Genomic DNA, 22,357 nt, shown 5'->3' on the forward strand with positions numbered 1-22,357 from the left:
CTTTATTTCTCTTACTGTTATCGGGCGCATTTAACAGCTGCAGCTCAAGCTCTCGGTCTTCCTCTGTTTGAATTCTCTTGCTGGTTCTTATAGTCAACCACATTCCCAGGCACATCATGGAAGCCCTGTGTGTGCTTTTAAATGTGAACTCTTAAACATAGTGGTGGGTAGGTTGTACAGCCTTAAAAATAGTCCTCCCTTGATAGTTTTCTACCCTCTTTTAAGGTAGTTTCTCACATTTCCTTCCTCAGATCTTGAACATGCAGGCCATGTCACTAATTTAAGGAAAAGTCATTTCCGTTTCTGCATTCGTCTTAGAGCAGAGCACATCAGACTGTGGTCATCAGCCTCCAAATTTCCTCCCACCTTCGCATCTGCTGCCCTCGTGGATGATATTTAGAATCACCACAAACTGTTTCCTCCCCTTTGTGGAACAGGAGACCATTTATCTATTATTCTTCGTAGACTCATGACCTGAGTCATCACACTGTGGCTTTCTAGGAGTCTGTTGGCTGTTGCTGTTTTGGAAGTGCCTATATCTTTATTGTTCTATTTATTTCCTTCCTTCCTTTAAAAAAAAAAAAAAAGCCTATGAGTTAGTATCACTATTACCACTAAACAAGAACTGATATTCCTCAAGTCTGAACTGGGAAAGGAGTTTTAAACTACTTACCGCATACAGTGACAGCATCTGAATTTCCTTAGCCAACATATTGACATGAAAAATATCTCTGTCAAAACTTATTTTAAATCATGAAGAAAACTGCTTGTGTCCATATACCTTTTTCAAAATTTAATTTAAGAAATTTTTCATACAGTATGTTTTTAATCCTATTCCTTTCCCCTTAACTCAGGAATGGTTGTTTCTTTATTATGAAGTAGGTACATAACAGCTTATGTCATCTAATTTTCACAACAAATTTTGTCAAAGATCAGTTAGGCCTGATTTCCACATTTCCTGCGCAAAGTACCATGCAAGTAAGTTGAAGTTCGTTTGCTGTCTCACCTAGCCCAAGTACTGGAGAGCAGCACATCTCCTTCTCTTCCAACCTAGACCCCCTTCCACAGTATCTTGTAATTTGTTACTACTGCCAGCGCCTGGACTGGCCCCATTTTGTTCATGGGTAAAATGAGACCAGAGGCAAGTCATTTAAGGTCACACAGAGCAGTGCCAGGTTGGGGATTAGAAGCACCTGACTGGCTCACTAAGCCACCCACACCCCTCCTGCTGGCCCACAGCACAAACCCAGTGCTGGGAGTCCCATCCACTGCACCATCAGCAGGCATTTCAGAGGCTGACACGTCACAGGACCCAGATGATCACTGCCTCCTATGGTGGACTCCTTCCTGACAAGCAGCCCATGTCTCACTGCCCATCTCTAGATGATTTCCTTTTTACTCTCTCTTTGACTAGCTTACTTCATATCTCTATCCATGTCCTTTATTCATGTTCTTTTTCTAGTTCATTTGGTTTTCAAGAAGAGTTTTTGCCCAGATCCTGTGAGAGGCATCTTGAGTTACAGTTTACATGCATTGGTAACTAAAAATGCAGAAGTGCAAAACCACATTACCTACTTTATATTTTTATTACATCTATGTAGATGTGTGCATGCACGTGTGTGTCTGTATTATGCCTGTGTTCATGTGTGTGCACATGCCATGGTGCACATGTAAAGGTCAGAGGACAGCTTGTGGGTGTTAGTTCTCCCACCGTGTGGTCCTAGGGATCAACTCAGGACATCATTGTCGGCAGTAGATGCCTTTATCTACTAAGTCGTCTAACCTGGCCAAAGTACTTCTATAAAATGTTATTTCCTAAACACATTTTCTACCTCATATAAATACTAAAAACAAGTACATATGTCTTCCCTTTCTGTGTTCCTAGATTGGTTTTAGATTTTAGTAAAATACCATAGGTATTCATAAAAGGGAAATGAATTTTATTTTTTAGTGATTTATTTTTATTTTTATGTGCATTGGTGTTCTTCCTGCATGTATATCTGTGTGAGGGTGTCTAATCCCCTGGAACTGGAGTTACAAACAGTTGTAAGTTGCTATGTGGGTGCTGAGAATTGAACCCAGGTTCCCTGGAAGAGCAGCCAGTACTCTTAACCACTGAGCCATCTCCCCAACCTCAGGAAAATGAATTTTAAAATAGGAAGAGGTTAGTAAGTAGCCAAATACAGGAACCTATTTTGTAATATTAAGCTATCGAGTTGTAACTTTTATTAAGATAAATTTCATTTATACAAGGTAATTTATAACTTGTTCACAACTGTTTTTGATAGTTGAATTTTTATCCACTACAAAATTGCAAAATTTCAATGAAAAGGCAAATGAAACATTCATATATGAGCTTATACTTTAAAAATTCTACCAACTTCACAAGTAAATAATGACTACTAGTGAATCTAGTGTATTAGTACTGTTCTCTAGAATATACTTGCCTTAAAATATGGTAAGCCATGCTTCTATATAGCTTGAGTCCCAATGGGAGTTAGTATACAGTTTGTTCTTGATAAAGACAATACTAGACAGATGCTGCCTAATGTCTGAATGTGACAAAGCCAGCAAGATATTTTGCCTTTGCTTGAATTTTCAGGTCAACTATAAAGCGATAGCATTCACAGTCCAGTTGGATATTTCCTTTTGTGGTATTCCAGTAAATACTCCATCTGGGCTTGTTTGACCAAGGGTTGCTGTAATTGTCAGCCCTGTAAAGCTTGGTCCATTGTTTCTTTGAAGGACTATAATCTGCCGCTTGCCCTGAACTCCCTGTGTGCTCCCCTTTACCAGTTCAGGGACTTCTCCAGTTGGTTCAACTTCATAGCTGTGCGGTCCTTCTACCCTGGCTCTTGGTAGGGCCCAAGTATTTTTAAATACAAGAATTAGGTCTTAAAAATAAAACTCTAATATAATTGGAATCAAGGATGAGTGAAATTGAGGGCAAGGGCTAATTGTAGAAGAGTGAAAAAAATCAACTTCTGGGAGAACAGGGCAGAATTTCCATTGCGATGTGCACATACATACATGTGGGTTTACATGTGTTTCCTATGTTACTCATTATTAACAGAATAAAGGCTGATGAGATTTTCTTGGCGGCATAAGATAAATAATTATTGTAAGAAGGAAGCCTGGATTTTACAGTTTAAGAAACATCACTCCAGTAGTCCATTTGAAACACTCATTTATGCATTCAGCAAATCTTTATCAAGAACTTTGTACGTGCCAGAGATGGATTATTAATATAGAAAAGGTTCTCATTATCTGGGGACTATAAGTAGTACTCTCTTTAACATAATCTACGCAAGTAGGATATCATCATTAAGAAGAAAATAAAGCAGAATGGTAGTAGAAAATGTGTGACAGGTGGAGGAGTCCTGTGTCAGATAGGCTAAGAAGGTGACATTTGATCTGAGATGTGACTGGTAGAGTCAACCATGCGAAAATACTGGGGAAAGGCCCTTGAGGCATCTGCCTGAATTGGGAAAAGCTGCATGGGTTTTTAGAGGTGAACAAAGGTTGTGTGGCTAGAACAAAGAAGAGAGATGGGGCAAGGGGGTGTTAAGAGAAAGGCCTGTGGGTCATAGTAAAGAGCTGGCTGTTTTCAACTGCTGAGTGTGTTTAAGTGAGAGAGTGATTCACAGTGTATGTAAATCAGTTTGGGCCTGTGAAGAAGTAGACTTATAGTCAAGCAGCAACAGAACAAAGAGATCAGTGGGTGGGGATAGATAATGGAGAAGGGAAGTAAGTGCAATTTCTGGATTTCTGACCTGAGGGGCTGATAATAAGCAGAGATTGGCAGTCAGTCAGCTGAGATGTGAGAGTAGACTCAGGATGCAGGGAGGCAAGTAGCGGAGTCACATATTTTCATGTGTTAAATTTGACATTATATGTTTAGTAGGGATTATAAACATTCATATACCTATCATCCAAGAGCTAACTTCATACACTCCGTGGCCACCATGACAAACTGGCTACTTATTATCTTTTATTTTAATTGTTTGCTCTGAAAGTAAGAAGCAGTGATTGCTGTTGCTTCCTGAAGTCAACACATTGACTTCCCCCATGGTTATTTATAAAGCTGTGGATGAGTGTGACTCATGCTTTTGAAAATCATGGCTGCATTTGTTGTTCACAGGAGAATTTTATATTACACGTCATTCTAATCTCTCAGAAATCCATGTTGCTTTCCATCTCTGTGTGGATGACAATGTGAAATCGGGAAATATCACTGCTCGGGACCCTGCTATTATGGGACTCCGAAATATACTCAAGGTTTGCTGCACCCATGACGTCACGACAATAAGCGTCCCTCTCTTGCTGGTGCATGATATGTCAGAGGTAAGCAGAGCACTTGACTGAGTGTTACATAGCAATGCTATTAGCAACCTACATTTTAAAGGGTCCCTTTTCTTTCAACTGGTGGACCTTTGTATCTCCTGTCTCATCAGTTGAATTAAGTGACACGTAAAACAATGATAATGCTCAGAAAATTGTAGTGTTGCCTGGTATTAGTCAACAAGGAATTCAAGAGAATCTTTAACATTTGATAAGAAGTGTGCCTCCCAGCCTCTCTCCCACCCAGCCGTCCCCTCCACTTGCCCTGCCCTCTCTGGCTTTAGGGAGCATTATGTTTACCTTCACGTCTACACTTGCCTTTGGTCAATGATACATTTGCATTTCCTAAATATGCATTAGTAGGCAATGGAAACAGACTCTAAGACAGCAGAAAGAAGCCATTCTCTCAAGGATGTCTTATTGATGGTACAGATGTTGGCTTATACAATTAAGATATGGCAAATTACCTATTTTATTAGGTGCTGTGATTTATTTGGCATTTTTAGTTGCTTAAAGTTTCTGTGGTTGCTTCCCTTTTGCTGTCTTCCTTCACTCACGTGAAAATTAAGTATAGGAAATAAGCTGTAGAAATCAAACAAGCAAACTCCAAATAAGCTAAAAGAACAAATGAGCTGCAGCCCATGTATATGCAGATAAATCTTTTTGTGGGAGTCCCCCTTATAAGCAAATACGCCCTTCTGCAAAACAAGCAAATACAGGGTTGCCAAGCAGGCATGGGCACATTTAGTTTTATTTGGGGGAAGAGGGGAGGAAATGTGGTTATTTATATTTTTTTTTCATTTATTTATTTATTTAATGCAGTCTTGCTCTGTAGCCTTGGCTGGCCTGGTTCTCATTATGTAGCCCAGGCTGGCCTCAAACTCATGATAAGGCCCAAACCTTCTCCTCCTGCCTCCAAAGTACCAAGATTACAGGTATGAACCACTGCACTAACCAGCCACTAATAAAAGTTGCTGTCTGCTGTGTAGATTTAATGCCAGGAAGGAAGCTTGATTATTTGATAACTGTCTTAGTTGGGGTTACTGTTGCTATGATGAAACACCATGACCAAAAGTAGCATGGGGAGAACAGGGTTTATTTGGATTATGCTTCCACATCACACTTCATCACTGAAGGAAGTCAGGACAGGAATTCAAAGAGGGCAGGAACCTGGAGGCAGGAGCTGATGCACAGGCCATGGAGGATGCTGCTCACTGGCTCTGCCCCCCTGGTTTGTTAAGCCTGCTCTCTTATGGAACCCAGGACCACCAGCCCAGAATGGCACCACCCACAAAGGGCTGGGCCCTCCCCCATCAGTCACTAATTAAGAAAACACCCTACAGATCTGCCTACAGCCAGATCTTATGGAAGCATTTTCTTAATTGAGGTTCCCTCCACCCAGATAACTTTAGCTTATGTCAAGTTGACATAAAAACTATCTGGCACCAAATTTATTACCGAAATAAAAATTTGTGCAAAATGCTATGTTATAGAAAGGTGTGTGAAGAACTAAGCCCTCATTCAGGCAGATTGTATTTCAAAAGGCCCCGTTTTAACCTTGCAACCTACACAGACAATAAAATAGTCAGTTCCATGTAAGTGAAGCTGCTGGGTGATTTGCAGCTTACACTCTAGTCTGGGGGCTTTGCTCAGCAAGCACAATGCTGTTTCAGTGCAGAGAATTGTGTTACCCTCCCATGGTGCCAGCCCCTGGCTCCCCTATTCTCCACTCACTCCTCCAGCCTCACTCTCCCTGGGTGACATCAGGAGAGATGGACCCGCTTTGTAAAACTTCAGTTCTGTGGAGAATGTCTTAGTGACTCTCACTAACTAGTCATCTATAAAAGGGTCTTTAGGGAGTGTCACTGGGATGAATTCCTGCCACAAGGAAACGTCCAGACATTCCTGCAGCTGGATTCCTGGTTAACCAGTTTATAAAAATGGTTATACGTAGGTGGGAAACAACCTCAAAAACAGTTTCCAAAAGTCACTCAGTTCAGATTGACTTCCAGACATCTGATACAACAGGGTTCCCTCTCCCACAGTGTTACAAAAGCTGCCCTTCAAACTAGGACAGCCAGCTGCAGAACATTAAGTTTGTTTCGGAAGTGTCCAATTTATTTCACAAAAGTAGATTGAGCCACAGACCTCCCATCTGCTGTATTTAAACATCCTTCAGGGTCGGGAAGTTTATTTGACAAACTCAGCTGGCACAGCCCAGGATATAGAGGTGTGTGGTAGGTTTTGTGCAGGGATCCCAAAGTTTTCTCAGATGCTTTTTCTCCTCCTCTGACAAACAGGCTTTTGGGATGTGGTTGCCATACATTAAGGTGTCATAGTAAGAGTAAATATTTTCTGATAGCCATGACAGACAAGAGAACTATGGAATTGTTTGCAGCTTTAAAAGAAAGAGGAAGTGAAAACCAAAACCCACTGGGGGGGGGGGGGACATGTGGCTGTATCTGTCAGTGATCTAACACTGTTCTATTGCAGTCAGTCTAACCTAAAGCAGATGGATCGACAAGACAGGGACCCGGAGGTCCCCACTACCTTTTGTTCACTGGTAACTGCTGGAATTCTTTGGTCCATGGGGCTTTTGTAATTGCTGTTAGACATGAGTACATGCCTGGAGTTGGTGGCGTACACCTTTAATCCCAGCACTAGGGAGGCAGAGGCAGGCAGATCTCTGTGAGTTTGAGACCATCCTGGTATTCAAAGCTACATAGAGAAACCCTGTCTCAATAAATCCAAAATAAGAGAGAGAGAGAGAGAGAGAGAGAGAGAGAGAGAGAGAGAGAGAGAGAGAGAACGCCTACACATAGTGTATACAAGCATTCCATTCAGATTTTCACAGACTGAGCACCTCTGTGACTCATACCCAAATCATACACTGAACAGAACATTTCCTGCACCTGGAAGCTGTCCACGTACTCCCAGCTACTTAAGCCCTTTTCCATGCAAGAATCTCCCTGGTTTTCACCAGGGGCCTAAGGGCTGGGAAGATGGCTCACTGGATAAAGGTGCCTGCTGCCAAGCCTGACAGCTTGAGTGTGACCTCCAGAACCCACACAGAGGCAGGAAAGAACTGACCCTTGATAAACAGCAGAGGGGGGTAGTAGGAAGAAAAGTATAAAAACATGTCTAAAATGTGGGTCAGTCAGGTCCATGTCTGTAGTGGTTGGCTCTCTCAGTACCGTTTGTGAGGCATGTCCCTGTCTTTGTGTTGTTCTTGTGGGTTCTTCTTTCTCATGGTTATATATAATATAATGCAGCTCAACTACAATTATTTAGCCTTTTGACTATTCAAGGACATTTGTGTGTTTTCTAGATTTCCTTTAGTTAAATTTAAGCCTGCAGTCAAGGTCAGGAAGTTTACTCTACAAACTCAGCTGGCAGAGCCCAGGATGTAGAGGTGTGAGTTGTACAAGGTCCTGAGTCTCTTTCATTACCTGTAATGCTCCTGCAAAAACTTTATGCTTCTCTTATAGCATTTCTGTTGTGGATAAACTTAGAGATAGAACTGTTGGTTATTGGGCATGTTTATTTGACAGATATGGCCAAATTGTCTCCAAAGTGTTTGTAATAGTCATGTTGTATTTTTAATGTTAAAGGTAAGAAACAACTCCGGTATGATGGTTCAAGAACTTTAATCCCAGCACTCAGGAGGCAAAAGCAGATGGATATTTTTGAGTTCAAGGCCTGCCAGGCCTAGATAGTGAGATTTTGCCCATGTCCCCCAAAATAGTCAAAGCTGTGTGCATACCATCTGCAATGACTATAAAACATATTTATAAAATAGTTTCAAATATCTCAGGGGCATGTATATTAGAAGTAAAGACTAACCTTGATTCCTTTACATGGGTACATGTACTTGTATCTAACTTTGAAGACATGGAGTGGAACCTAACATGACATGTTGAGGCTTAGGCTTGGTTTTACACACCTTCCATAGGCTGAGATAGGAGGATTGCCAAGAATTAGAGACAAGCCTAGAATATGTAGCAAAGATGCTGTCTCAAAACCTTCAGCAAAGTAACAGGATACAAGATTAACTCAAAAAAAATCAGTAGCCCTACTATATACAGATGATAAAGGGGTTGAGAAAGAAATCAGAGAAATATCATCCTTTACAATTGCCACAAACAACATAAAATATCTTGGGGTAATGTTAACCAAATAAGTGAAAGACCTGTATAGTAAGAATTTTGAGTCTTTCAAGAAAGCAATTAAAGAAGATACCAGAAAATGTAAAGATCTCCCATGCTCTTGGATAGGCAGGATCAACATAGTAAAAATGGCAATCTTTCCAAAAGTAATCTACAGATTCAATGCAATTCCCATCAAAATCCCAGCATAGTTCTTCACAGACCTGGAAAGGACAATACTCAATTTTATATGGAAAAACCAAAGACCCAGGATAGCCAAAACAACCATGTACCCCTGCACAATAAAGGAACTTCCAGAGACATCACCATCCCTGACTTCAAGCTCTACTATAGTGCTGAAAACAGCTTGGTATTGGCATAAAAACAGACAGGTAGACCAATGGAATCGAATTGAAAATCCTGATATTAACCCACACACCTACAAACACCTGAGTTTTGACAAAGCAGCTAAAAGTATACAATGGAAGGAGGAAAGCATCTTCAACAAATGGTGCTGGCACAACTGGATGATGGTGTGTAGAAGACTGCAGATAGACCCATGTGTATAGCCTTGCACAAAACTTAATTCTAAATGGATCAAAGACCTCAACATAAATCCAGCCACACTGAACCTCTTAGAAGAGAAAGTGGAAGGTATCCTTGAACAAATTGGTACAGGAGACCACTTCCTGAACATAACTCTAGTAGCACAGACACTGAGATAAACAATTAATAAATGGGACCTCCTGAAACTGAGAAGCTTCTGTAAGGCAAAAGACACAGTCAACAAAACAAGATGGCAGCCTACAGAATGGGAAAAGATCTTCACCAACCCCATATCTGACAGAGGGCTGATCTTCAAAATATACAAAGAACTCAAGAAGCTAGTCACCGAAACACCAAATAATCCAATTAAAAATGGAGTACAGAACTAAATAGAGGAATCTAAAATGATTGAAAGACACCTGAGAAAGTAATCAACACAACTCTGAGATACCATCTTACTCCTGTCAAAATGGCTAAAATCAAAAACACCAATGACAGTTTATACTGGAGAGGATGTGGAGAAAAGGGAACACTCCTTCACTGCTTATGGGAGTGCAAACTTGTACAGCCACTTTGGAAATCAGTATTTCCCTCAAGAAAATGGGAATCAGTCTACCACAAAATCCAGCAATTCCACTCTTGGGCATATACCCAAAAAGATGCACATTCATGCAACAAAAACATCTGTTCAACTATATTCATAACAGCATTGTTTGTAATAGCCAGAATCTGGAAGCAACCTAGATGCCCCTCAACTGAAGAATGGATAAAGAAAATGTGGTACATTTACAGTGGAGTATTACTCAGCAAGGGGGGGGGGGCAAAAGCATCCTGAGTGAGGTAACCCAGTCACAAAAAGGTGAACATGGTATGTACTCATATAGGGATTTTAGACATAGAGGAAAGGATCACCAGCCTACAATCCACACTGCCAGAGAAAGTAGGAAACAAGGACCCTAAGAGAGACATACATGGGCCCCACAGAAGGGGAAAAGGACAAGATCTCCTGAGAAAATTGGGAGCAGGGAGGGGAAGGGAGTTAGGAGAAGATGAGGAGAGAGAAGAATATGAGGGAGCAAGAAGAAGGATGACCCCAGCTAACAATTTAAGCAACAGTGGAGAGGCTACCTTAAATGCCCTTCCCTGATAATGAGATTGATGACTACCCTATACGCCATCCTAGAGCCTTCATTCAATAGCTGATGGAAGCAGAATCAGACACCCACAGCTAAACATTGAGCTGAACTCCTGGAATCCAGTTGCAGAGAGGGATAATTGATGAGCAAAGGGGTCAAGAACAGGCCGGAAAAACCCACAGAAACAGCTGACCTGAACAAGGGGAAGCTCTTGGACCCTAGACTGATAGCTGGGAAACCAGCGTAGGACAGACCCAGACCCCCTGAATGTGGGTCTCAGTTAGGAGGTCTGGGACCTCTGACAATGGAACAAGGATGTACACCTAGTGCACAAATGGACTTTGGGAGCCCATTCCTCATGGAGGGATATACCCTTAGCCTACAGACACGGGGGAGAGCCTAGGCCCTACCCTAAATGACTTGACAGATTTTGATGATCCCTCATGGAAGGCCTCACCCTCCCTGGGGACTGGATGGGGGGAGACTGTGAAGGGGGTATGGGAGGATGGGAGGGAGAGGGAATGGGGATTGATATGTAAAATAATAAATATTAAATGAAAAAAGTCAAAAATAAAATAAACAACTGGAGTTGAACTCCAGTAATTCAACTTTAATCCAAAGATTCAGGTTTTATATAGAAGATACCTTTTTTACTAAAATCAAAATTGAGAGTTGACTTCAGTTTCAGGACTTTAGACGCTATTTTGGGTACAGTGCCTATTTATGATATATAGTATAATAGCACGGGTCAGTTTTCTGTCTTGCTTCCAAATTCCAAAGTGTGTCATTTGATCCATTTAACTTTTGGTGGATTTCCTGCACAAGGCATTCAGTAAGGCATGTTGCCAAGACTTAATCACTTTTTCAATATAAAGGACTTATATTCCAAAGTCTGTTGCTGCTGTCTGTCTCACTAGATCTCTATCCCATCTACAATAATATATTTTAAAGTTAGTTTCCGGGAGTAAGTTTGTATAACCACTGGCCACATCCCATGACAACAAGCAGTGAGTCATGTCTTCTTATGGCCTTCTGAACTTCTGAAGGCTACTCTTTTAGGCAAAGATTTTTTTTTGAGTTGGGGGAAGTGTATTTAATTTTTTAAATTTTATTTTATGTGTGGGGCTTTTTTCCCTGTATGTGTGTATGTGCACCGTATGCATGCTTGGTAACTGGGGAAGTCAAAGGAGACGGTGTCAGGTCACCAGAAACTGGAGTTATATATGGTTGTAAGGTACCCTGTAGGTGCTGGAAATTGAACCTGGGTCCTCTGCAAGAACAGCAAGTGTTCTTAATTGCTGAGTCAGATCTCCATCCCCTTGGGTACTAGTTTTAATCAGAAAAAAAAAAGGTGACAACTAGAAAACTGGTAAACATCTAACATTTATTAGATGGAATTGCTATGTGCATATAGGAAAGTTTTAGGAAAAACATTTAGCTGTCTAGCATTTCTTTCTAGACTTGTACTAATGAGCAACAGTAAGATAAAAATGAATTGTATATGACAGCGTCAATTGTCTCTCCATTAGATTGTGTCATATACGACAGCCTGTACTTCATAGCTCTGCTGGGATCATGAGTTGGTATTTTGGTATGTCTTCTAAGTAGCATTCATGAAGCTGTCAATTCACAGCATTCTGAAGAATATAAAGTTATTAATTTGTCTGGCTGTTTTAGGCCATATATTAACTAATCACACATATACAAAGCAGTAAGGAAACATGGCATTAATGGATAAAAATGTGATGCTCTTTTGAACAAGAAGGGCAGTGGGAAGTTTTGATCACTTTTCCTGTATACTTACATGCAATCCATTAGATTATCTTGGCTCCAGCTGCACTGCAGCCTCCCATAATTACCACTGGTACCCTGATGATAATTAGTTGTTTTCCTGACAAGCCCAAGGTCAGGACTGAAATCCTACCAATCCCTACCTTGGGAATCTCTGCCCTGAAAAGCTGCCACACACAGACACAAGAAACCCTTTATAAAATAAACCCTGTCTTCTGCTCAGATCTCTGCTGCTTCTAGTAGAGGTAGCCACCTGCCTGAGTTTTCCCCTCCCAATAAATCTCTTGTGTGAGGTTTGTTGGGTGGTGTGACTCTGTGGTATTCCTTGGCTACCAACCTCCAGTATATCTTTCCATCCAAATTGTCACACTTACAGTAAGGGCACAAAGATGTGCCCTTAAGGAACGAGGCACTAAGAACACTCAGAATAACTTAAGAACAGACACACAGAGAGAGGCTCAGAGCACAGGAACCCTGAGACTCAAACCAAAGTGACTGATGGTTAGCAACTAGACACATACCGGCTCCACTAAAATTGTTTTAGTTATTTTCCATTAAAGAACATTTTATGTTATATAGTAACATGGGTTTATCATTGTTTAATGAAATTAACATTTCTACATCTCATTTTAGTTTTAGTAAAATAAATATGAGGACATATCCACGTTAAACAAAGGTCTATACTCTTGGGTAATTATTTTACTATTTTAATTCTTTTAATTTCATTTTACATTCCAGCCAAAGTTCTCCCTCTTACCCCTTTCTCACTCCCCCCTTTCCTCTCCCCAGTTTACCCCCAACCCACTCCTCCCAACAGGTAGGGGCTCCCATGGGGAGTCGACAAAGCCTGGCACATTAAGCTAGGGTAGAACCAAGCACCTCCCCACTGGTTAAGGCTGAGCACGTCATCCCCCTCATAGGGAATGGGTTCCAACAAGGTAGCTCATGCACCGGGGGTAGATCCTGGTCCTACTTCCAGGGGCCTCTCAGATAGCCCAAGCTTAACAACTGTCTCCCACATATGGAGGGCCTAGTTCAGTCCCACGGAGGCTCCATGGCTGTCAGTCGATAGATCATGAGTTTCCTACAAGCTTGGTTCAGCTGTCTCTGTAGATTTCCCCATCATGATCTTGACCTTCCTTGCTCATGTATTCCCTCCTCTCTCTCTTCGACTGAATTTCCAGAGTTCAGCCTGGTGCTTGGCTGTGGATCTCTGCATCTGGTTCCATCAATTACTGGATGAGGGATCTATGATGGTAGTTGGGTTGTTCACCAATCTAATTACAGAAGAAGGCTGATTTGGGCGCCCTCTCCCATTGTTAGGAGTCTTAGCTGGGGTTATCCTTGTGGATTCTTGGGAGTTTCTCTAGCACCAGGTTTCTCTCTAACACCATAGCGGCTCTCTCTCTATTATTTCTTTCCTTGGTCTCCCTCTCCATCTCTCCACTTCTCTACCATCTTGTTCCCTTGTTCTCATCCTGCATCCCCTCCCTTTTACCAACCCTTTCACTCCCAGTTTACCCAGGGGATCTCACTTAATTCCCCTTAGGGCAATCCATGTGTCCCTCTTAGGGTTTTTGTTACGTAGATTCTCTGGAGCTGTGGATTGTAGTCCATTATCCTCTGCTTTATATTTAATATCCACTTATGAGTGAGTACATACCATGTCTGTCTTTCTGAGTCTGGGTTTCCTCTAGTTCTAGTTCCATTTGCCTGCAAATTTCATAGTATTATTGTTTTTTGTTTTGTTTTGTTTTTTTACAGTTGAGTAGTACTCCAATCTGTAAATGTACCACACTCTCTTTATCCATTCTTCAGTTGAGGGGCATCTAGGTAGCTTCCAGGTTCTGGCTATTACAAATAATTCTGCTATGAACATAGTTGAACAGATGTCTTTGTGGTATGAGAGTGCATTCTTTGGCTATATGCCCAAGAGTGGTATTGTTGGGTCTTGAAGTAGATCAATTCCCAATTTTCTGAGAAACCACCATACTAATTCCAAAGTGGCTGTACAAGTTTGCACTCTCACCAGCAATGGAGGAGTGTTCCCCTTTCTCCACTTCCTCTCCAGCATGAGCTGTCATTAGTGTTTTTGATTTTAGCCATTCTGACAGGAGTAAGATGGTATCTCAGAGTTGTTTTGATTTGCATTTCTCTGACGAATAAGGATGTTGAGCAATTCCTTAAGTGCCTTTTGGTCATTTGAGATTCCTATATTGAGAATTTTCTATTTAGACCTGTACCCCATTTTTAATTAGATTACTTGGTGTTTTGGTGTCTAGTTTCTTGAGTTCTTTGTATATTTTGAAGATCAATGGGGGAAAAAAAGCATCTTCAACAAACAGTGCTGGCATAACTGGATGCTGACATGTAGAAGATTGCAGATAGATCCATATCTATCACCATGCACAAAATTTAAGTCCAAATGGATCAAAGACCCTAACATAAATCCAGTCATACTGGACCTCTTAGAAGAGAAAGTGAGAGGTATCCAGTGAGAGGTATCCTTGAACACATTGGCACAGGAGATCACTTCCTGAATGTAACACCAGTAGCCCAGACACTGAGATGGACAGTTAATAAATGGTACCCTCTGAGGCTAAGAAGCTTCTGTACTCCACAAATACTTGCTCAGCATTGTTCATAGCTGTTCCTGTTCATAATAGTGGAGAATATCCCGGCATCCTACCTTACAGGTGGCTACATGCCGTCTCCCCTCATATAAGTCTTTTGGATAATTTTTTTAAGTATAAAATATTCTTGGGGGGGCTGGTGAGATGACTCAGAGGTGAAGAGCACTGACTACTCTTCCAAAGGTCCTGAGTTTAATTACCAGTAACCACATGGTGGCTCACAACCATCTGTAATGAAATATGGCACTCTTTTCTGGCCTGTAGGTACGCATGCAGGCAGAATGCTATATACACAATAAATAAATAAATCTTAAAAAAAAGTTATTTAAAAAATATTCTGAATTCCAAAAGTTTAAGAAATACCATAATGAAACAGCAATATATATATATATATGAAAAGATTTGCAGAATGGGAAGATAATCCTGGTAACAGTACAAAGAAATAGAATGTAAAATGGTATGCTCACTAACATGCTATAGAAAATTATATAAGGTGTTGGCAGAGTCTGGTGTGTGCATGAGTATATTGGCCAAAGAGCAAAAATCAAAATGAAGAAAATGAGTACATCTATCTCATTAGAGTCTGATGTAGGCTACTTGTTTGTTGCCATTACTTCTGTGATAATGCATTATATGGTAAATTAAGCGATTTATTTCAGTTGTAGTTATTGTACAATTCAACAGAGTCATTCATGCTAACATTGACTGTTTATTTGGTGGAGTAACTATGTCTCTAGTTGACTTTAAAATTAATTACCTAGGAACTTTCAAGGATATGTTCATTTTTTAAAGTCCTTTTTGCTAATCTCATTGAATCAACTTGCATTATAAGTACTGTTTATTGGCTAGAATTTGAATGTCTAAAAACCAAGGAAATAATAATGGCATGATTAGCATGTTAGCCTGGATTTTTTAAGCAGGAACACTCAAAATTAAAAATAAAGATCTGATGTTAGGGATTTTTGTTTTATTTTTTACATAAAGTTTTGCTGAAAACATATTTTTTGTTTGTTTTTAGGAAATGACTATACCCTGGTGCTTAAGGAGAGCAGAACTAGTATTTAAGTGTGTCAAAGGTGAGCATGGCCTATGCTTAGCAGCTACTATGTAAATCTCATCCCAGTTATTGAAAGAAGAGCAAGCCAAAGGAAAGACGTGAAAGTTGCCTCTGTTCCTAGTTCTTCAGTCAGATGTTTAATCGGTCAAATATGTCATAGTAGACTTTGTAATTCTATCTTTTACCAGTTACAAAATAAACAGATGTCTAGCCATTCTGAAACATAAGGATGTCTGGGTACTGTATTAGTTATCTCACATGGTGCTGAAAAATATGCCTAGAGAATTTCGATTGAGGAAGAAAAGGTTTTTTAGGTCCAGACTTTGAGGTTGCAGTCTGTCCCAATAGGGAAGACTTGGTGGCAGCCATGCAGTCTGTCACATGTCATCTGAAGTCAAGAAATGGATGAATGTTGGTACTCAGGTAGCGTTCTTATGCAGTCTAGGAGCCTAACCTGAAGAAGGACCCACCCACACTGAGGGTGGGTCATCCCACCTCATTCAGCCGCACAGGCATGCAGTCTCCAGGGTGATTCTGCTTCTTGTCAAGGTGATGGTTAGTATAACTAGCACAGCTGCTGTTATACACTTTGTCGATTCTGACTACTCTTGATTGCCTTTTATTTTCTTAAAAAATAGAGCCAATGCTGAGTTAACTTTTCATAATCTCTATACATTAATTTATTTTTTATTTTTATTTTACATATCGATTCCAGTTCCCTTTTATCTTCATTCTATGAAGGCCATGTAGGTATTTGAGAATGTTGACAAAACTGTTAAACCTCTGTGGCATAGAGAATTGGAGAGTGTGGGTCTTTGTCTGTTCCAAAGGCTTAGCCTTTTCTTCAGATAAATGGTTACCTGAGAGGTCAAGATATGAGGCTCCATAATGAAAATCCCACTCATCTTAGTAAGGGAGTGTTGGGATAGAGAACCAAAGTTTGTAACACAGCAGCTTGTTGGTCTATTTTAGGTTTCATGATGGAGATGGCTTCGTGGGACGGAGGAATTTCTAGGACAGTGCAATTTCTGGTACCACAGGTGTGTTATCTGAGCAGATCCCACCCCAGCCCACAGCTGTTTTGCTTAAGTAAATCCTACTCCAAACTAAGGTCTTCTAAGATATTCCTCAAAGACATAGCATGCCAGGCTAAACTCTTCCATATAATTAATGTAAAGTGTAGCTTCCTGACTTTAAGGAGAAAAGCATATTTGGATATCATGCAGGCACATAGTATACTGTCAAAGATATGAGCACCAACCACTCGGCAGATTTTTAGCCTGCAAATCAAATGAGACATGTCTTCCCCTCTGCTTGAAGATTGCGGAGGGACACAAGAAAGAACAGTAGCATATGATTCTGAATTCTATTTTTCGAGACTGGGTCTCATTGTGTAACCCTTGCTGTCCTAGAACCCACTGAATAGACCAGGCTGGCCTTGAACTCATAGAGACTTGCCTGCCTCTGCCTTCCTGAGTGCTGGGATTGAGCCAGTGATACCAATGATACTGGTGACCATTGATACTTTCAACAGTTCTGAATTCTGTTTAGAATGTAGGAAAACTAGTACTGTTGACTAGTTTACTTGACATTTCTGTAAGTTGCCAGAGGGTTGAAACTACAAAAACAGCCCCAATCTGTAGTTATTAAATCATCCATGAAACATCATTTTTCACATATTATATTACCTATCTAGAATGAGATCCACATTTTAAAATACTTTGAAAAAGCGAAAATGTCAGTGATGATCTACCAAATTCAAACTCTTTCTTGTTTACCTCTTACAGAGTATTTCTGAAGAAATGTTTTATCAGCTGAGTAACATGCTCCCCCAAATCTTCCGGGTCTCCTCAACACTCACTCTGACATCCAAGCACTAAAACCCTACTATACTGACACTCTGGCAGAAGAGGGTTTCTCAACTCTCCAGGAGCAAGGACTATGCTGGAATCATGTCAAGCAAAAGGTACCCAGTGGAACCTACAACTCAACCACCTGTTAAATTATGATGGACATTATCAAACATTCCAAAAATGTGTGTATTCTTCAGACTAGAGATCAGCTCCCAACTGAAGCATTTACTCAAAAAGCCCCTTCATGAAATAAGACCTTTTTTTTTCTACTTTTATGTCCTATTCTGTGAATGATAATGTTAAAACTTAAAATATTTATCAAACAATGTCATTTATCAGAGGTGTTCATTACATTTCCATGAAGCCCTCTGATTTTTCTAAGGCATGTATCATATCAGACACAAGCATAATTAGTCATACAAGTGCAATTCTACATTGTCAAATCAGAAATTAAATATACATTGCAAGTATATGTTTCTTGTGAAAATGTTTTTGTAGCAATATAAATACACAAGACAAATGTGCTTGTTGTTTTAAATTCTCCTATTTCAAACCCTGGCTTTGAATCTACTCTTTCTAAGGTTGTATAAATTAGAGTCAGAGAAGGCTTTGAATTCTTTACCGCTGTGTCACCATCCCTCTGTGACCTTGCCCCTGTCTATTAATAGCATTTCATGGACTGGGAGAATAGTGTTCTTTTTTGCCAGCCTGATGTAAGTTAGTCTAACCCTGCACCTGGCAGTGTTACAGTGCTCAGTACCATTGATAACTAGAATAGTTCTCATTTCTGCATTTCTCTAGAAATGCACCTCTCTCCTCGCACATTCCTCTACTCCTGTTCCCATTGCCGAAGCTGCGTTCAAATCTCTCTCTCTCTCTCTCTCTCTCTCTCTCTCTCTCTCTCTCCCTCCTGTTTATCCTCTTTCCATGCCTCTTTCCTCAGAGGCTGTTTGTCATGTATCCCATCACACTGGCACACAGACATCTAGAACAGCAGAAGTTTCTTCACGTCTAGGTAGCATGGGTGTTAGGACTGGTCAGTAGAATGAAATCGAGTTTTTGGTGTCATGATAAAGTGGTATTTCTTGATTTCAGGAAAACAAAAACAGCACTCTCTTAAGTATGCCAGAGTATCAAAACTATGGCAGACACTCTCTTGGTAGGCAGGTGCTTTCCCATGGAGGGATGCTCTTAGTTTTCTGATTAAGAAAGAGATGGAATATCCAGTCCACACTACATATGGAGATTCCCCATATCCTTGAAGAAATGGTCTGCCAAGTACCATTGTTCTCATGGGATTAATTCTGATGCAGGAAAGGCAGACAGAAACTAGAAGTGGACAGGGCAGGAGCAGAGACCACTTCTGCTCATAAACTGACAGATCTAGCTAGGGTAGGAGTAGTAGGATCAACACGAACAATTCAGAGCCAGAGGTGTGCCTCTGTGGTAGGAGGCTTGTTTAGCATGTGTGAACCCCAGTCAGGAGTGGCAGCATTCAAAAAGAGACCTTGGAATATTTCTACAGATGCTGTGGGACTTGTGATATTTAAGGGTACATCATCAGCTTGAAGGGTGGCCCATGCAGCTGTCATGGTGTTGGAGCTGGTCCATCCACAGAAGTTTGATGAATGCTACCCACCAGTCTTCTTTATCACATCAAGGCTGTTTTACCAAGTCACTTGTAACCTGGGGCCTTGGCTTAATGGCATTATAAAGTACAACTTGACCTATAAAAGCAAGGCAAATTCATTGAGTATCCATTTTTCAGTTGGTGCTATTTTATACAGTAAACATCAGCAACAAGAGTGAAAAAAAAAATCCTACAATGTTATATAATCACTGATGAAAGAACTCCAAAACCCAAGCCAGTATTGATACAACTGCCTGCAGTTAAATGGTGGTGATTTTAATCACACTATAATCAAGAGCCTGGAATTTTGTATTTGAGCTAAGAACATTAAGATTATAGACTTTTCCATATCTTCTAATCCGCTTCTCGGAAGGGAGCACTTCATGAAAGATGTGTCAGACTATATGAGATAATCCGCTTAATAAGGGCTCAGCCCATGGCTTCTATTGCTTTGTATCTGTGGCAGCACAGTACATTCTGGTGGGAGTGTGTGGTCACGGAGGCCTGTTCACTTCATGGTAGATATGGAGCAAAGGAAGGAAAACTTGCTTTGACTAGGCCACACCTCTTAAAGGCCCATCACTCTCCATTGTAGCACATTCCAGACTCAAATCCTACCGGATGAGGAGAAGATCCAAAGCAGTTCTGATGACAGGAAGGACATCAGCATTCCAGACACAATCGCAGACAGTGCAGTAGTGAGCGGCAGCATGTTGAGAGGACTGACTTTAAGTCTTGTGTGGTAGTGGTGGCGGTGTGAGGAATATTGGTGAGGAATGTCCTGGTGAACATAGTTTTCTGTTTGTGTAAACAGTTGAATATTCCTGAGACAGATGACTGTTTGGTCCTCAAGGCCTTCAAACTACAGCTGGGAACTGAGGCCAGAATGCTGAGCTTGGGACCTCCATTCTTCACTGCTCCTCCCTTCCCTCCCCACCTGTTCCCAAGTGAAGCAAAGGGAGGCTAGAACCTTTCCATTGATCTACAAGTGTGGCGCCAGCTGGGTCTCAGCACGACACTGGGACCAAAATGGAAGAAACACATGGAAAAGGAATTTCAGCAGAAGAATCTCCCTGGGCCGGGAGTTAGCAGCTCTCATGTTGACACAGCACGCACCATCACTTATGTCACTTCGATTGCAACCCACTTCTCACAAGAGAACTCTTCAGTACAGAAGCATTCTTGTCTCGGGTCCTCAGGGAGAAGCCCCAGAGCTGGACAGCCTAGAGGCCGCAGCTGCTTCAGGCTTTCTTCTGGATATAGTTGCTTTTCTGTAACTGCTTTCCTGTTCAGTTGAACTTCTTTGCCCAAAAGTACCCACAGGAATGTACAAATCACTATCATAAACGTGAAACAATAAAAGGATTATTTTCCAACACCTGCCTTGAAAAGACTCCATTGTCTTCAGAATCATTTACATAAATGATCTTTCTGTCCTTTAACCAGCAGCTTTCCTGGTGTCCCCTCATAGCTCTGAAATTGGAAAGCTTAACACACAGCTGAAATTTGGAGGCTTGTCTGTGACGGTGAAGTTCTGATTGCTAGCTGACACAGTGTTAGCATACAGGGCTGCCTGTGTAATTGTCACATATTATTACGTAGTAGATTTGACATAATAGAATTCCAGGAAATTTTGAAAAATCAAAACCAGAACCTTGGCATTTGGTGTAAGCTATGGGTTCTTGTCCAAGTGAAATGCGAGTTTTGAAGATTGTTTAGCTATCTCAGTGGTACCCTAAAGCACGACTAATACGTAGAACCCCAAAGGGGCACCACAGCTGTAGACAGCAGGATTGGGGAATGGATGAGTGTCTTCTCCTTTGAGGTTCCCCACAGATCCGCACGTGCTTGTGGCTTCCTGTTCACAGACAGAGCTCACACTATTACTGCACACTTGGGATTTTTCTTGCTGTGCTTGTCCTGTTTTCCCACTGGAAAACATTTCCTGGTATACCCTGGTAAGAGTGTACTGAACTTCATGCCACATGCAGTCCATTCTTATTAATCATAGTTTTCACACTTGTGAACTCACCTGCTCACTAAAGTGTAGTGTACCTGCAGAAGTCACTAACAGGGACTGGGGAATGGTCCAGTGCTTAGGAGCACTTGCCATGCAGACAAGAGGACCTGAGTTTGAAGCTGGATGTGGCTGTGCAGGGACCTGTAACCCCACTGCTGCTATCAACATAAATCCATTCAGCAAAAGACCCTGTCTCAGTGGAATAAGGCAGAGAATGACAAAGCATTGTACCCATTGTACCAGCATTCATATGCATACATGGACAGTTTACATGAATACAACACACACACATACACACACACTCGCACACATGCGCACAGAGGTGGGGTGAGCCAACCAAGGCAGTAGTTTCTTCAAATCTATATCATATATTGTTCTGGTTAGGATTTTTGTCAAGCTGACATAGGCCAGGGCTGTCTGAGAAGAATGAGTTTCAATTGAGAAAAAGACTCCATCTGAGGGCAAGTCTGTGGGGCGTTTTCTAGGTTAGTCATTGATGGGGGGGTGCTTAGACCACTGTGGGTAGCCCACCCCTGTGTGTGTGGTCCTGGGTTCTATAAGAAAGCAGGCTGAGCAAGCCACCAAGAACAAGCCAATCAGCTCCCCTCCATGGCTTCTGTGTCAGTTCCTGCCTCCAGTGTCCTTTCTTGAGTTCCTCCTGCCTTGACTTCCCTTCTCCATAGAACGTGACCAAGTTGCTTTTGGCCATAATGCTTTATCATAGCAATAGAAAAGTAACTTAATAAGTGTGTAGTAAATTCTCAGTGGAGTGAAATTCAAGGCCTTTGGTAGCGCTTCCAGTCATTTGTGAACATTCACGGACAAACTGAGTTGCTTAGTACACAGTGACACACTGCCTCCAACAACGCTAACCTTCTAATCCTTTCAAATAGTCCCACTCCCTAAGCATTCGAATATGTGAACCTATGAAGGTCGTTCTTATTCGAACCATCACATTTATCATACAGAAACTGAGATTTAGAACTCATTATTAAACAGCAAACAGGTCCTCTCTGGAGACATTTAGGTACCCAATAGAAATGATATTGTCAAAGATTAGGTGTGACCCATGTGGAAAATGTATTGATTGGTATCTCTCTGTCTTTCTCCAATGCTTCCTTGATTTCTCCCATTTTTCCTTTTATAACAAGTCCTGTTTTCCTGTTAACTCATCTTATTCAGAAGTCTCTAATCCAGGCCAAAGC

The 22,357-nt window shown here is 41.1% G+C and overlaps 1 protein-coding gene across 1 annotated transcript in view; it reads left to right on the forward strand.

Moving 5' to 3' along the window:
• The window catches only part of CUNH12orf4 (chromosome unknown C12orf4 homolog), a 37,711-nt gene extending 19,685 nt beyond the window's left edge, over positions 1-18,026 (forward strand). The window contains exons 10-13 of the mRNA XM_051173048.1: positions 4,142-4,344; positions 15,611-15,668; positions 16,622-16,689; positions 17,437-18,026. Coding sequence (XP_051029005.1) covers positions 4,142-4,344; positions 15,611-15,668; positions 16,622-16,689; positions 17,437-17,529 — 422 coding nt within the window. The 3' untranslated portion in view covers positions 17,530-18,026. The remainder of the gene's footprint in view (positions 1-4,141; positions 4,345-15,610; positions 15,669-16,621; positions 16,690-17,436) is intronic.
• Positions 18,027-22,357: the final 4,331 nt, after the last annotated feature.

Source organism: Phodopus roborovskii, unplaced genomic scaffold (assembly GCF_943737965.1).
Source record: "Phodopus roborovskii unplaced genomic scaffold, PHOROB, whole genome shotgun sequence".
In the NCBI taxonomy this organism is placed as follows: domain Eukaryota; kingdom Metazoa; phylum Chordata; class Mammalia; order Rodentia; family Cricetidae; genus Phodopus; species Phodopus roborovskii.